Source organism: Xyrauchen texanus, chromosome 39 (assembly GCF_025860055.1).
Source record: "Xyrauchen texanus isolate HMW12.3.18 chromosome 39, RBS_HiC_50CHRs, whole genome shotgun sequence".
Taxonomy (NCBI): domain Eukaryota; kingdom Metazoa; phylum Chordata; class Actinopteri; order Cypriniformes; family Catostomidae; genus Xyrauchen; species Xyrauchen texanus.
Window position 1 is genome coordinate 10,292,801 of NC_068314.1, and position 14,229 is coordinate 10,307,029.

Genomic DNA, 14,229 nt, shown 5'->3' on the forward strand with positions numbered 1-14,229 from the left:
ATATTACACTAAACATTTAAAGACCCAGTAAAATTCCATGATATATAGTCATAAAAACAGCATCAAAAATTGGGAATCATTAATGTTTTATTTTGTTTGTTTGTTTGTATGTTTGTTTTTCAATTCCACCTAAGAAATATGTGTAAATGGGTGTAAATTTCAATAATTGTTACAAAGCTCAGAACCACAAAGGAGCACATTTATATAATTTGTTAGTCAGTGTTGATTACAATATCTATAAAAAAGAAGCAATTGGAGTAGATTAGTGATAGAGACATCTCTCAACTAGATTTGTGTGTTTCTACTATATTTGTAAAAGACTACAGGTTTAAATCCACTCTTACCCCACGTCTTCCACACATAGATGAATTGGGGCTTTCTGTTAGAGATCTTAGTGAAGAGTGTCCCATCAGGGAAGACACCAGTCCATTCTTGCAGAATGTCAGACTCGGGGTATACAGCCTGGTTCATAGTATATGCTGTATCTAAAATAAATCCCCAAAACAGAAGATCCCGTAATCAATCATATTTTATCTTGCTTTGCATTAAATAAAAAAAAGGAAATGACAACTGCTAAAGTATGATAATTTTTTCATATTGGACTGAATATTTCGGCACTAGATGGGCTCCAATCAGGTAAATGGCCTAGGACTAGTTCAAATAGCTGCTAAAAGTTCATTCAATGGCAGCCATGTTTTTTAAGATATGAAACTGTCCTCATAGACCTTGATGTCACCTTCGACAAAGAAACTGCAGGCAAAAGTCAATCGGTTCCATAGATAGAGACATTTCATTTTTTTTATATTATTATGGCGCCAACATAATAAGGTTTTTTTGCGTGTTTTTGTGTGTATGCTCAGAATGACCCCATACATAAGTGTACCAAATTTGGTAATAATATCTCAGTCCGTTCAAAAGTTATATCCATTTTTGTAAAATTGGCCATGGCCACTATTTATGTATTGGCATACCGTTTATGAAAAGTTCAAAATTCTTTTGATAACTTTTAACATTGAAACTCTGCTAAATCTTCCTGCAGTGGTTTGGTCCCGATCAGTCGAACGGCCTATGACTAGTTTTACAAAATTAGTACATAAGTGTACCAAATTTGGTGATAATATCTTGATCTGTTTAAAAGTTTTAAAAGTTTAAAACAGTTTTAGAAAAAGTGGTCCCACCCACTACGTACATTTTGGCATAAGGTTTGAAGATGAATCAAACTTTCAAAATGTCTTTGAAAACTTTTGAAATTTTGACACTGCTGAATCTATCTGCACTGGTTTGGTTCCGATCAGGCGAACGGCCTACAACTAGTTTTAAAAAGAAGGTTTTTTTCAAATAATCTCAAGTATATAATGAATGTTTTATTTCACACCAATGGTACATGAGGCACAATTGTTCAGAATGAGGAACATATGAGATGATGAGATCTACAGAATGGTATGAACAAAGTGTTTCTTTGTGAAAACTGTAGTATATACAATTATTTAGTTATAGCACCCCCAGGAGGCAGAGGTGTGCAATGTTTTTGTGTCCCAGAATGACCTCTTACATAAGTGTACCAAGTGGTTTAGTTTGGAAGGAACAAACGACCTACAACTAGTTTGAAAAAGTATTTTTTTATATAATCTCAATTATTTAATGAATGTTTTGTTTCATACCAATGGTCCTGAAGGCAAACTTGTTCAGAATAAGGAGATCTACAATATGGCATGAATAACATGTTTCTTTGTTAAACACAGCGGTATATACAATGATTTACATGCATGTAAAACACAATAGCACCTCCGGTAAGCCAAATTTTTTTTCACATTTTGCACAGACATCTTGAGCCAAGAGACAAATAGGCCTACGAAGTTTAGTTCCGATCAGCCCATGGCGGCCATGATTTAAAGATATGTGACTGTCCTCATAGACCTTGACACTACATGCAAAATTTGAAGTCGATTGGACCAACGGTTCCATAGTTATTGACATTTTCTATTTTTTTATTATTATAGCACTCCCAGGAGGCAGAGGTGTGCAATGTTTTTGTATCCTCAGAATGACCGTCATTCTGAGGATACAAAACATTGCACACCTCTGCATCCTGGGGGTGTTATAATAAGTGTACCAAATTTGGTGATAACATCTCATTCTGTTCAAGAGTTATTACCATTTAAGTACAAGTGGCCCAGCCCAATGCGTACATTTTGGCATACTGTTTAATGATGAATAAAAATTTCAAATATCCTTTAACAACTTTTCATATTAGGACTTTTCTGAATATTTCTGCACTGGTTTAGCTCTGATTGGACGAATGGCCAAGGTTAAACGAGTTTGTTTTTAATCTTTTTCAAACAATCCAAAATAGCAGGAAAACCTAGGGGTGGAGCAGAAATCTGACTGTGGTAAAACTCTTCGACATAGCGCAAGGAATCACTAGTAAATATTGCTGCAAGCAGCAATACAGGGGTCGAGCCAATTATCGGAACCATGAGCAGCATAGCATTTTTAGAAATATCATGTTATTTTTTGACCACAAGGTGGCACTGTCCTGAAACTTTTTGAGTCCCTTCAGAGCATGGTGCCAAAGACACAAACCGAGTTTCATAACGATGCGATTTGATTTGATTTCATTGATTATATGACAAACTGTTCAGAAGGTATAAGCAAAAATTTGCTTTTTCATGTCTCGTGACCACTTAGTGACACTGTTCCGAAAATAAGCAGGCACCCTCGAGTATGGTCTGAATATGCTAAAGTATTACAGCGTTATACCCTCACGTCCTTTTTGGCGTACTCTTCATCAAATTTATTGAAATGCCATTCGAAAACGATATGGTTTATACAAATTCTGTGAATAACTTTTGTCGTGAGTGCCTCTAGATGATGCAGGCCAATTTCCGTGCAAATCAGACAAACGGCCTAGGACGATTTAGAAAAAGTAGTTTTTTCAGAAAATTCTAAATGGCGGAAAGTTTTTCAGTACGGAATATGACGACATAGGGTGCAATCGACTCATGGTTAAAAAGTTATTAACATATGCTAGAGGGTTTGAAGTAGAGACGCCAAATTTGCTGTGGTAACAGATCTGAGTGTCATATTCTCTATCTGTGTGCCAAATTTCATAACTTTCCCGCAAGCGGTTCTATGGGCTACCATAGACTCAAGAGCGGAAGAAGCTGAATAATAATAATAATAGGAAAACTAGCAAAAACAATAGGGGTCTTTCGCTCCTTTGGGGCTTGACTCCTAAATATAGCAAACAGCAATTATCGGGGTTCAAGCACCATAGGGCCTTTAAGCCCATGTTCTGGACTATATTCAGCATTTCTCAAACATTATTAACCAAGACAATGCACAAATTGCATACAACATGTCAACTCAATCAGAAAAGAGGTAACGTTGTTACATCCACTTTAAATGTTGTTATTGTTATAGCGCCACCAAGTAGCTGAGCAACTCAGCCTGCCCATGCCATGTCAAAGCAACGCCTCAGCCTGCACCATGCCATGTCACAGCAACGCCTCAGCCTACTCCATGCTATGTCACAGCAACGCCTCAGCCTGCTCCATGCCACGCCACAGTCACGCCTGAGTCTGTTCCATAACATGTCAAGGCCACATGCAGTTGGACCTGGAGATGGTTCCCTCCCTTGTACCCTTAGATTTCCTGAGCAGGCAATGGGAACTTTCAACCCTCTGACTCTGCCTTGGCCTGTCGGTCCCTCGACATCGCTGTTCCCTCGGCTCTACTGTGGTCCTTCAGCCTGTCAGCTTTGCCGGTGTCCCTTGTCCCTCCGGACTTGGTTCTCCGATCCTCCAGCTCTCCTTGATCCTCCTAGCTTCCATTGCAGCCTTGGTCCTCCATGCCTCCGGCTCCACCCTGGCCCTTTGAGTCTTCAGGCTACTCTCCGGGTGTCCAGTTCTCCATGGCTCCGCCCCCGATTCTCTCATGGCTCTGCCTTCCATGGCTCCACCCCAACAGGCTCCACCCTGATCCTATTCTCCACACCCTGCCAAGCTACAAGACCCCCTCCCCCAGCTCCCTATTGAACTTTGAAATTTATGTAATGTTTTATGTGTTTTGTTCATGTGTTGGGGTGTCTGGAGCCACCCCTTAGTGGGGGGATTTGTCATGTGTATTTTGTGGGTTCATGTATTTCATGTATTTTATTTTGAAGTTTATTTCCTGTTTCATGACATGTGTCCCTAGTCATGTGATTCCTGTTCCTTCCATGTTCATGTGTCTTGTTTTCATTGGTTCATTGTTTAATTATCTTGTGATCAGTTCTGTCTTTTCATTGGTTAACTTGTTTGTCTTGTTCTCCCATGTCATGAATTTAAGCATCATGTTTGCCATTGTCCAGAATTGAACGTGTTTGGTAACATTGTTCCAGTCAAGTCATGTTATGTCAAGTTCATGTTTATGTTTATGTTTCACATTTATAGTTAAGGTTTTTGGATTTCACGTTTGTAATTAAACTGCACTTGGGTTCTTCATCTCCACGTCATCGTCTTCATCTTCATCATTGCCATTGTCAGCAGCTACTTGTTACAAGGGTTCCAGCACTTCATGCATGGACCCCTAAAAATGCCAATCCTAACAAAAAACAATATGGTTTCCATTCAGGCTTGAACCCCTTATAAGCTTAAATATAATATCAATATTTTGGCTTTCTCAAGCCAACATAATAAAGTTCTATAAGTCAACATGCAACAGCTAATGTGAAATAACAATTAACAATACTTTTACAGCATTTATTAATCTTGATTCATTTTCATGTCTATCTATACATTTACGTATATGAGGCAATATAGTATGAATGAACACCAATTCCCCTTCTGTCGCTCTCTTACGTTGTGTCAGAGAACGACACTAGGGGTCTCTCTTGAGCGCCGATATTCACCTCTGTACTATGAAAAAAGGCCAATGAGAGTTGGCAGCCAGTATTTGCATGTCCCGCCCCCGGACATACGGGTATTTAAGCGGCGCAAATACGGGAGTTCATTCAGAAAATTTCTTCGGAGCCGATGGTCGTGTTTGCAGTTTTCTGCGTGACTACACACCGAGTTCCTGCTATCCTCTGCTGCATGCTGTTGGATTCTGCGGCGCACAACAGCGGCTTTCTCCTGGTTGCACGGCTGTGCACTTCCTGCCCCTGAGCGCATCGACAGTTGCAGAAATAAGAAAGATCTCTCACGAGTCTTTCTTTCATAAAGAGTTATTTCCTTCTAAAAGAGTAATTTCTCTAAAAGAGCAAAAACACAGCGGCGTGAAGGTCCTTTTAAGGACACGTCTTTTTAAAGATGCCCTTCCGCCCCTGTGTTGTTCCTGGATGCGGTAGAGTACTCTCCGCTTCCGACGGCCACAGGCGCTGTCTCGTGTGTCTGGGCAGTGATCACACCGAGGCTGCGTTTGTGGATGGTTCATGTTCTCACTGCGAGAACATGACCATGACAACGTTGCGGTCGCGGCTTGCTTACAATCGTAAGCAAGCCACTCCAGCCGCCCCCCGCGTCGCTCCTTCTTCCCACGGGATTGAGGACGATGCGGCTGGCGATGGAGGCGATTTGGGGATGGCAGCGGGTGCAGCTCCGCCGAGTACGCCCCTCGGACCACCCGTGCCCGGCACGCTCGTTGACTCCGTCCTCGCTCGAGGTGGCGGCGACTCGCCTCACAGCCAGTCTGCCTACCCTCAGGCGATGGAAGCAGATGAGTTCGCCGCGACATCGAGGGCGTGGGCTCTGGCGCTGAGGGCTCCTCTGGGCTGCCGCTCGGGCTTGCACGCCCAGCAGGAGGCCGGCAGCGCAGATGTCCGATATGCTTTCCTGGGCAGCCAATAGCGTGGGCCTGGATTGGAACCCTCCATCCTCCCCGCAGCCATCACGGCTAGACGATTGGTTTTGGGCGTGGAGCGCGCTCACAGCCTCGCCCCCAGTACCTTTCTTCCGGAGGTGCATGATGAGCTGGCGTCTTCGTGGAGAGCACCCCTCTCCACTCGTCGTGCCACCTGCTCATCCGCCCTCGCCACCCTCGACGGCGGGCGCGCCACGGGTACATGGAGATCCCCAGGTGGATAGAGCTGTTGCGATCCATATATGCCCGGAAGCACTACCACCTGGCGGGGCCGCCCTGTACTCCCTTCCGGTCCTGTAGAGCAACATCCTCGCTCACCGCGAAGGCCTACAGCGCTACCGGACGCGCCGCTTCCGCCCTGCATGCCATGGCTCTCCTGCAGGTCCATCAAGCCAAGGCACTCCGCAACATGCAGCGGGGTGGCCCTGATCCCGACACGCTGCAGGAACTGCGCTCAGCGACCGACCTCGCCCTGAGAGCGACGAAGGTCACAGCGCGGGCACTCGTGCAGGCGATGGCCACTCTGGTGGTCCAGGAATGTCAGCAATGGCTGGACTTGGTTGAGATGCATGAAGCCGACAAGACTCGCTTCCTCAACGCCCCTGTCTCCCAGTTCGGCCTCTTCGGCGACACCGTGGAGGACTTTGCCCAGCAGTTCTCCCTGGTGAAGAAGCAGACGGAGGCCATTTCTCACATCATGCCGCGCCGCAAGCCTGCCGCCACGGCCCAGGCCCCATCTGCTCGCCGAGGGCGTCCTCCTGCGGCCAGAAGATCTTCTGCTCCGCCCCAACCTGGGCCCAGCTCTCAGTCCCAGTGTCGAGCAAACCGCAGGAAGCGTCGCCCCTGCTTCCACGGACCCCGTCGAGGACCGGAAGGCTCCCAAACGTCCCTGAGACAGCGGACCCAGAGGACGAGAAGTTAGCTCCGGAGATGGTGAGACCGCTCCGTCCCCCGGTGGAGGGCCGGGAGGAGAATCTTGTGTTTTTTCATTTGCCGCACCCCATGACGGGCAAATTCTCAATAAAAGAGCTATTTCCTTTACCTCTGGGTCACATGGCCCGCAAATGCCGTTCTCACGGCACTTTTGTTTCAGGCCTCAACAATCCCAGGATGTGGTGCTCCCGCCCTCAGCCCCACGACTGTTCCCCGGCCGGCCGGTTCAGACGAGTCCAGAGGACGCCGACATCAGACCTCCTCCTCTGTCACGAACCCGCCCCCTGCCGGGTGCGCGGAACAAGGTAAGTGCTTTGAGCTTATTCTCAGCACCAGAGCCTCGGGACGCCACAGAGCCTCCCGACGCTGCGTTACCTGTTCCGCACCGCTGCGAAGCCCCGCCGGGTATGTCCAAAATACTTGTCCCCTTGGTGCCCCTAGCACAGAGCGCAGAGGCATGGCTTTCTCTGTCCAGCTTGTCACGCTGGCTGCACCGGACCATTCGACTCGGTTACGCAATTCAGTTTGCCAGGTCTCCGCCCCCCTTCTTGGGCATTCGTTCCTCCGCAGTGCACGGCGAACATGCCCTCTCCCTGCGTGAGGAAATCGCCTCCCTTCTAATCAAGGACGCGATAGAGCCTGTCCCTCCAACCGAAACGAAGAAGGGTTTCTACAGCCCTTGCCGTTGTACCCAAGAAAGCGGTGGCATACGACCCGATCTTGGACCTGCGAGTTTTCAATCGGACCCTGTCCAAACTCCCGTTCAAAATGCTCACCCAGAAACAAATCCTATCTGGCGTTCGGCATCTAGATTGGTTCGCAGCGGTAGACCTGAAGGGCAGCGTACTTTCACGTCTCAATTCGCCCTCGACACCGACCCTTTCTACGGTTCGCATTCGACGACCAGGCGTATCAGTACAAGGTCCTCCCCTTCGGCCTGTCTCTGTCCCCTGCGTCTTCACGAAGGTCGCAGAGGCGGCTCTTGCCCTGCTACGAGGAGCGGGCATACGCATACTCAATTACCTCGTCGATTGGCTCATTCTGGCCCCTCGCAGGAATTACTATGCGCACACAGAGACCAGGTGCTCGAGCACCTCCGCGCTGGGGCTTCAGGTCAACTGGGAGAAGAGCAAGCTCACCCCAGTCCAGAGCATCTCTTTTCTCGGTTTGGAGTTAGACTCAGTCTCAATGACAGCACGTCTCTCCAACGAGCATGCTCAGTCAGTGCTGGAATGCCTCGCTTCCTTCAAGCCAGGCACCGTGGTCCCGTTGAAGCGTTTCCAACAGCTCCTGGGGCATATGGCATCCTCCGGCGGTCGCGCCACTAGGGTTGATGCATATGAGACCACTTCAGCATTGGCTCCAGACTTCGAGTCCGAGGCGAGCATGGCGCCACGGCACGCACGGTGTGGAAATTACCACTGTCTACCTCCAAACCTTCAAACCCTGGACAGACCTCTGCTTTCTTCGGGCAGGGGTACCCTTGCAGCAGGTGTCCCGTCGGCGTTCTGGTTACAACCGGCGCCTCCAAATTGGGTTGGGCGCCGTGTGCAACGGGCGCGCAGCCGCAGGCCGGTGGAACCAAGGCCGCTGCGCTGGCACATCAACTGCCTAGAGCTGCTGGCCGTTCGTCTTGCCCTGAAGAAATTTCTTCCGATGATTACGTGGCAAACATGTCCTGGTCAGGACAGACAGCACCACGGTGGTGGCTTACATAAACCGCCAAGGCGAGTACGCTCCCCACATGTCACAGCTCGCCCGTCGTCTCCTCCTTTGGAGTCAGTAGCGACTGGAGTCGCTGCGCACCACTCACATCCCGGCAACCTCAATGTGATAGCGGACGGCTGTCAAGACAAACCTTGCCTGGCGGAGAGTGGAGGCTCCACCCCAATCGGTCCAGCTGATTTGGGACAGGTTCGGCAAGGCCCAGGTAGACCTGTTTGCCTCCCAGGAAACCTCCCACTGTCCGCTCTGGTATGCCCTCACAGAGGCTCCATTGGGGACAGATGCTCTGGCACACAGCTGGCCCGTGGGGCTGCGCAAGCACGCTTTTCCCCAGTGAGCCTTCTTGCACAGGTGCTATGCAAGGTCAGGGAGGACAAGGAGCAAGTCACTCTGGTGGCCCCCTACTGGCCCAACCGGATGTGGTTTTCGGATCTCACGCTCCTTATGACAGCCCCTCCCTGGCGAATTCCCTGAGGAAGGACCTTCTTTCTCAGGGACGGGGCACGCTCTGGCACCCGCGCCCAGACCTCTGGAAACTCCACGTCTGGTCCCTGGGCCGGGACGCGGAGGGTCTAGCCGGCCTACCTTTAGCCGTCATAGACACTATTAACCAAGCCAGAGCCCCTTCGACCAGGCATCTTTATGCCCTGAAGTGGCGTCTGTTCGCGAACTGGTGTTCTTCCCGAGCCGAAGACCCGCAGAAGTGCGCAGTTAGGTCAGTGCTCGTGTTTCTTCAGGAGAGGCTGGAGAGGAGGCTGTCCCCCTCCACCCTCAAGGTGTATGTTGCTGCTATTGCGGCCCACCATGACACGGTAGACGGCAAGTCTCTTGGCAAGCACGACTTAATCGTCAGGTTCCTAAAAGGTACCCGGAGGATGATTCCCTCCCGGCCTAACCTATTTCCCTCCTGGGATCTCCGGAGACCCCCCTTCGAGCCGCTTGACTCAGTTGGACTCAGGGCCCTCTCTCTCAAGACTGCCCTGCTGATCGCGCTCGCCTCCATCAAGAGGGTCGGGGACCTGCATGCGTTCTCTGTTAGCGACGCCTGCCTGGAGTACGGTCCGGCAGACACTTTCGTGATCCTAAGACCGCGACCGGGCTACGTGCCCAAGGTTCCTACCACACCCTTCAGGGATCAGGTGGTGAACCTGCAAGCGCTGCCCCGGGAGGAGGCAGACCCAGCCCTCTCACTGCTGTGTCCGGTACGTGCCTTACGTATTTACCTGGACCGCACACAGAGCACCAGGCGCTCTGAGCAGCTCTTCGTCTGCTTTGGGGGACAGCAGAAAGGAACGCTGTCTCCAAGCAGAGACTACGCCCACTGGGTTGTCGATGCCATTTCCCTGGCTTATCACACCCAGGCCGTGCCCCCCTTTGCGGGTCCGAGCCCACTCCACCAGGAGTGTTGCGTCCTCATGGGCACTGGCTAGGGGCACTGCCCTAGCAGACATTTGTAGAGCTGCGGGCTGGGCAACACCTAACACTTTTGCGAGATTCTACAATCTCCGAGTTGAGTCAGTTTAGATCCCGTGTTCTCTCAGGTACCGAGCCCGTGAGAACTTCGGTGGCACGCCGACGATCTGACCGGGTGGATCGCTTGCACCCAGCGCCCTTCCCCTAACCAGGGGAAACAGTGCGCCTTCTTCCCAGGAGATCCCAGGCTTGGGACACTGGTTGGCTCCTCCCTAGCCCTTGCGGGTCGCAGTTCTCGTGGAGGGACTCGCCGACCCAAACCACTGCGGGTACCGCTAGCTACCCTGTACTGGTATAGGGGCCCCGCAGGTAAGGCCTCCTGCTCGGACTCCCCCTGTGTGTAAACCACGGTTCTGTCCCCTCACGTGAGTTGACGCCGTGTTTCCCTTAGGCAGTCACAGCTACCTCAGGTGCCGTGCTGTGTGCTCCCCCCTCTCTGAGGCTGGTGCTACCACCGCACTACTGTTCCGCATAAGGCCTAGGTATAGGCCATGCGATGTATGTGCCACTCAAATTTGCCTCCCCTCCGGGTAGGTGTGGCCTCCGCAGGGTCTTCCCCGCCCTACCAGGGCTAAGACCCCCTTCCCTCAATGCGTGTAAGGGCCCCGGCCGTAGTTGCTCTATGCGAGAAACATAGAGAGAAAAGAGGCCCAGCCAGGCTGGCCCGTTCCCATGTTGGCGGCCGTCACCTTGTTCCCCCCTCCGGGTAACGATAAGGAATCCTGATGGCTTAAATGGGGCATTGGGGAAGGGTACGTCGCGGCCTGATACAGTTGGTCGTTCTGCACGTAGGAATACCTGCTCGCTCCTGTATCAGCGGATCACGTACACGGCTCAGCGCATGGCGCTTTTTAAGTGGACCCCTAGTGTCGTTCTCTGACACAACGTAAGAGAGCGACAGAAGGGGAACGTCTAGGTTACGTACGTAACCTCAGTTCCCCGATGGAGGGAACGAGACGTTGTGTCCCCCTTGCCACGTCGCTGAGCCGAGCCCCTGTTGTGGCCGGACTATTTCCGGCTCCTCAGAAAAATCCTGAATGAACTCCCATATTTGCGCCGCTTAAATACCCGTATGTCCGGGGGCGGGACATGCAAATACTGGCTGCCAACTCTCATTGGCCTTTTTTCATAGTACAGAGGTGAATATCGGCGCTCAAGAGAGACCCCTAGTGTCGTTCTCTGACACAACGTCTCGTTCCCTCCATCGGGGAACTGAGGATACATACGTAACCTAGACGTTAACAATGAACAATAGTATATTTAAATTAAGTTAATTTACATTAACCTTGATTAATGCTGTAAAACAAATGTCATTGTTAGTTCATTATACCAAATGTATTAACCAATGTTTACGAATTTAACAACTAGCAAGAGCAACTAGTGGATGGATTGTGTTGTGTTTGAATCACTTTGACAAGGTCTTTGTAAGTGCCGCTTGCCTCCGGTATACTCTGGCCTCCATTGTTAAGGGAGTGGATTGGGTACTGTTCTTAGAACCAAAGATATGCTTAGGCTTGCACAACTAACCATTAATCGTAAAGTTTCTTGCCCACACCACCTGTCCATCAGATAGCACTGTCTGATTCTGGGGAAAACGAATGTCAATGCTGAAGGTGGCTTTTGCTCCTGTCATTGTTGGAGAATCACTTCTGACCTCAAATGTCACCTCTCCACCTGTGAAATACACAAAAAATAGATACAGTTAAAGAGATCAATCAGGAAATGTAGCAGGTGTCATAGGCATTGGAATTGGAACATACTTTCAGATAGGTTTATTTTTTTATAATGCAGATATAATTATTAGTTTGGGAAACAATAATATTTAAAACATCTCAAACAATAAAATGCATTTTTAATCAAAGGGTGACTTAAACTGTAGTCATGTTTCATAATGTACAATATTGGCTCAAAATACCTTTCCAACAATCTCTGTATCTAAGATCTCCATCCCTCCAGATCGGATACATTTGAGAATTCCATGAGGGATAACGTGAAAAGTGAGTTCTGGATTCTATAGGAATAAGGGAGGAAGTAGTGAAGAAGGATTATACTCTAGAAGTCAAAGTTTGGAAATGTGTACTCATTCTTTATTATTAATCTGTCCCACATTTTAAAATAATAATAAAGTCATCAAAATAATGAAATCATGCAAATGGGAAAAATGGAATGGGAAGTATGCAGTGACCAACCAGAACTATATTGATCTTCTTTAGAGTCACCCACTATTTTAAATTTGTCCACAGAACTAGCATAACCATTAGATAAAAATTTTTTTTTTTTTACTTCCTGATGATATAAAGGCAACCATGTGAGAGTTTTAAAATTAGAAATTCATTAAACTACACTGGTCCACACATTATCACGGATGTTCCTTAAAACCCTTGCAAGGCCAACTCTGTTATTTTTAAAAGTTATCCAACAGGACCAGATAATGGTTCTCATTAAATACATGTAGTGTACATGTTCTTTAGTTGAAGCCCTAAAAACGCAGATAAACTTATTAATAAATATTAACTATTAAAGAAATTGCCCAGAAGTCAGATTAGTGTAGATATTATGGATAAATAAACATTACAATTCTAAACCTGTTTTCTTCAGTTAAGGGGTTAAGTTGCAAGAAATTGACTTCATAAGGGTGTTGAGGTGAGAAAGCATGAGGCTGGGGGTAAGCAGTCACACGATCTGCTCAGTCCTTTAAAATCCATTTCATGTGACTTTCAGCTGAGGTTACTGCTGTAATCCTGAAAACAGGGATTAGGTAAAACCCCTTGGTATTCTTATATCTAGTCAACCTTTTGTTTTCCACATAGTACTGGTGCAAGTGACTGAACAGTACGTGTCTCTGAATATGTAAGTTTAATTTACAGAGGACAAAGCATTCAAGGTATACATTTTAACAAAGAGTTTTCTCAGGGAATCAAACCCAAATGAAATTAAATGAAAATGAAATTGCCATTGCTAGTGCCATGCTAGACAGGTTGACATCATGCACCAATATTGCCAATGATTAATAATTAATAATTCAAAGGATGATCAATTATCACTTAAATAGGGACCCTCGTTACAGGCCACATGAAAGCTTCAACCATACAGTGCTTGTTTGTAGTTACTTGTAGGATGTTACTAATTATATTATTACTATTGTGATATTTTGAAATAATGATGTGTTTGAGCTATGTTTATTTATGTGAAGTTTACAATGATTATTCATTCATTAGTAAACAGTTACTCAGGGTTCATAGAGGACTGCACTTAAGTTCTGGACATTATTAGACAGTCACCAGTTTTTAGCTTTACCAGATGCATTTCTACAGCCATCTTTCAGTTTTGGACTGTGACAAAATGCCTTGTGAAAATTCATATGACAATTATAGCAAACGCAATTGTTAAAATAATTAGAAAAAAGAAAAAAAAGAACGAATATACAACAAAGAATAAAAAGAAAGTAAAACTGTGGTGTGTGAAATTAAATGTATAAACCTTTCATGTATAACTTATTCTTCCATCTGATGTTTTTTGGAAGGAACTCAATACTTCTTATTAACAATATTTTCTCATGTTCATAACATGTTTATGAGTATGTGAAGTATGTAAAGTACAGAAATACTCACTTGAAAATGCTGATGATGAGAGCGAGAGAATCAGAGCAATCAAAACAGTCCTCATTGTAGTAATGATCTCTACAGCACAGTCACTGCTGGTCAGATTTAATACAGAAACTTGTGTGATATTTTAGACATTCTTCAACATATTTAAGCACCCAAACCAAGCCCCCAATTTATGACATCATAGGTATATGCATAACAGGTTCCTCCCACAGGAAACCTTTAAAGAGTTGTAGTTTAGCAAAGTTTACAAATAATTAATTACAATTAGTGAAGAGAAATATTAAAATAAATATAATTTTCTACAAGATCTATTTTTCTGTCAGCATAATGGTCAAACTTCCATTATGTAAACTTCAATGTAGAATGTTTATATATATATATATATATATATATATATATATATATATATATATATATATATATATATATATATAAAGTCATCAATTACAAAACTTTTTTAAATTATTATTATACAATTTTAATTTTATAATGAAATAAATTAATATGGTGGCACAATTATATTTTTGTCTACAAAACTAATATCAAACATTTAAGCATACTCCTTCAGATCAAAAGATTTTTAAGATCATGATAAATACTTCAGTCAAGTGTTTCAAAACGTTTGACCGCTAGTGTATATATAAAATGT

General features: G+C 46.4%; 1 protein-coding gene across 1 annotated transcript in view; it reads right to left on the reverse strand.

Moving 5' to 3' along the window:
- pmela (premelanosome protein a) overlaps window positions 1–13,680 on the reverse strand; it is a 51,967-nt gene extending 38,287 nt beyond the window's left edge. Inside the window, exons 1-4 of the mRNA XM_052111697.1 lie at window positions 13,584–13,680; window positions 11,888–11,983; window positions 11,500–11,646; window positions 345–485 (exon numbers count right to left, since the gene is read on the reverse strand). Of these exons, the coding sequence (XP_051967657.1) occupies window positions 345–485; window positions 11,500–11,646; window positions 11,888–11,983; window positions 13,584–13,638 (439 nt within the window). The 5' untranslated portion in view covers window positions 13,639–13,680. The remainder of the gene's footprint in view (window positions 1–344; window positions 486–11,499; window positions 11,647–11,887; window positions 11,984–13,583) is intronic.
- Between the last annotated feature and the right edge of the window lie 549 nt (window positions 13,681–14,229).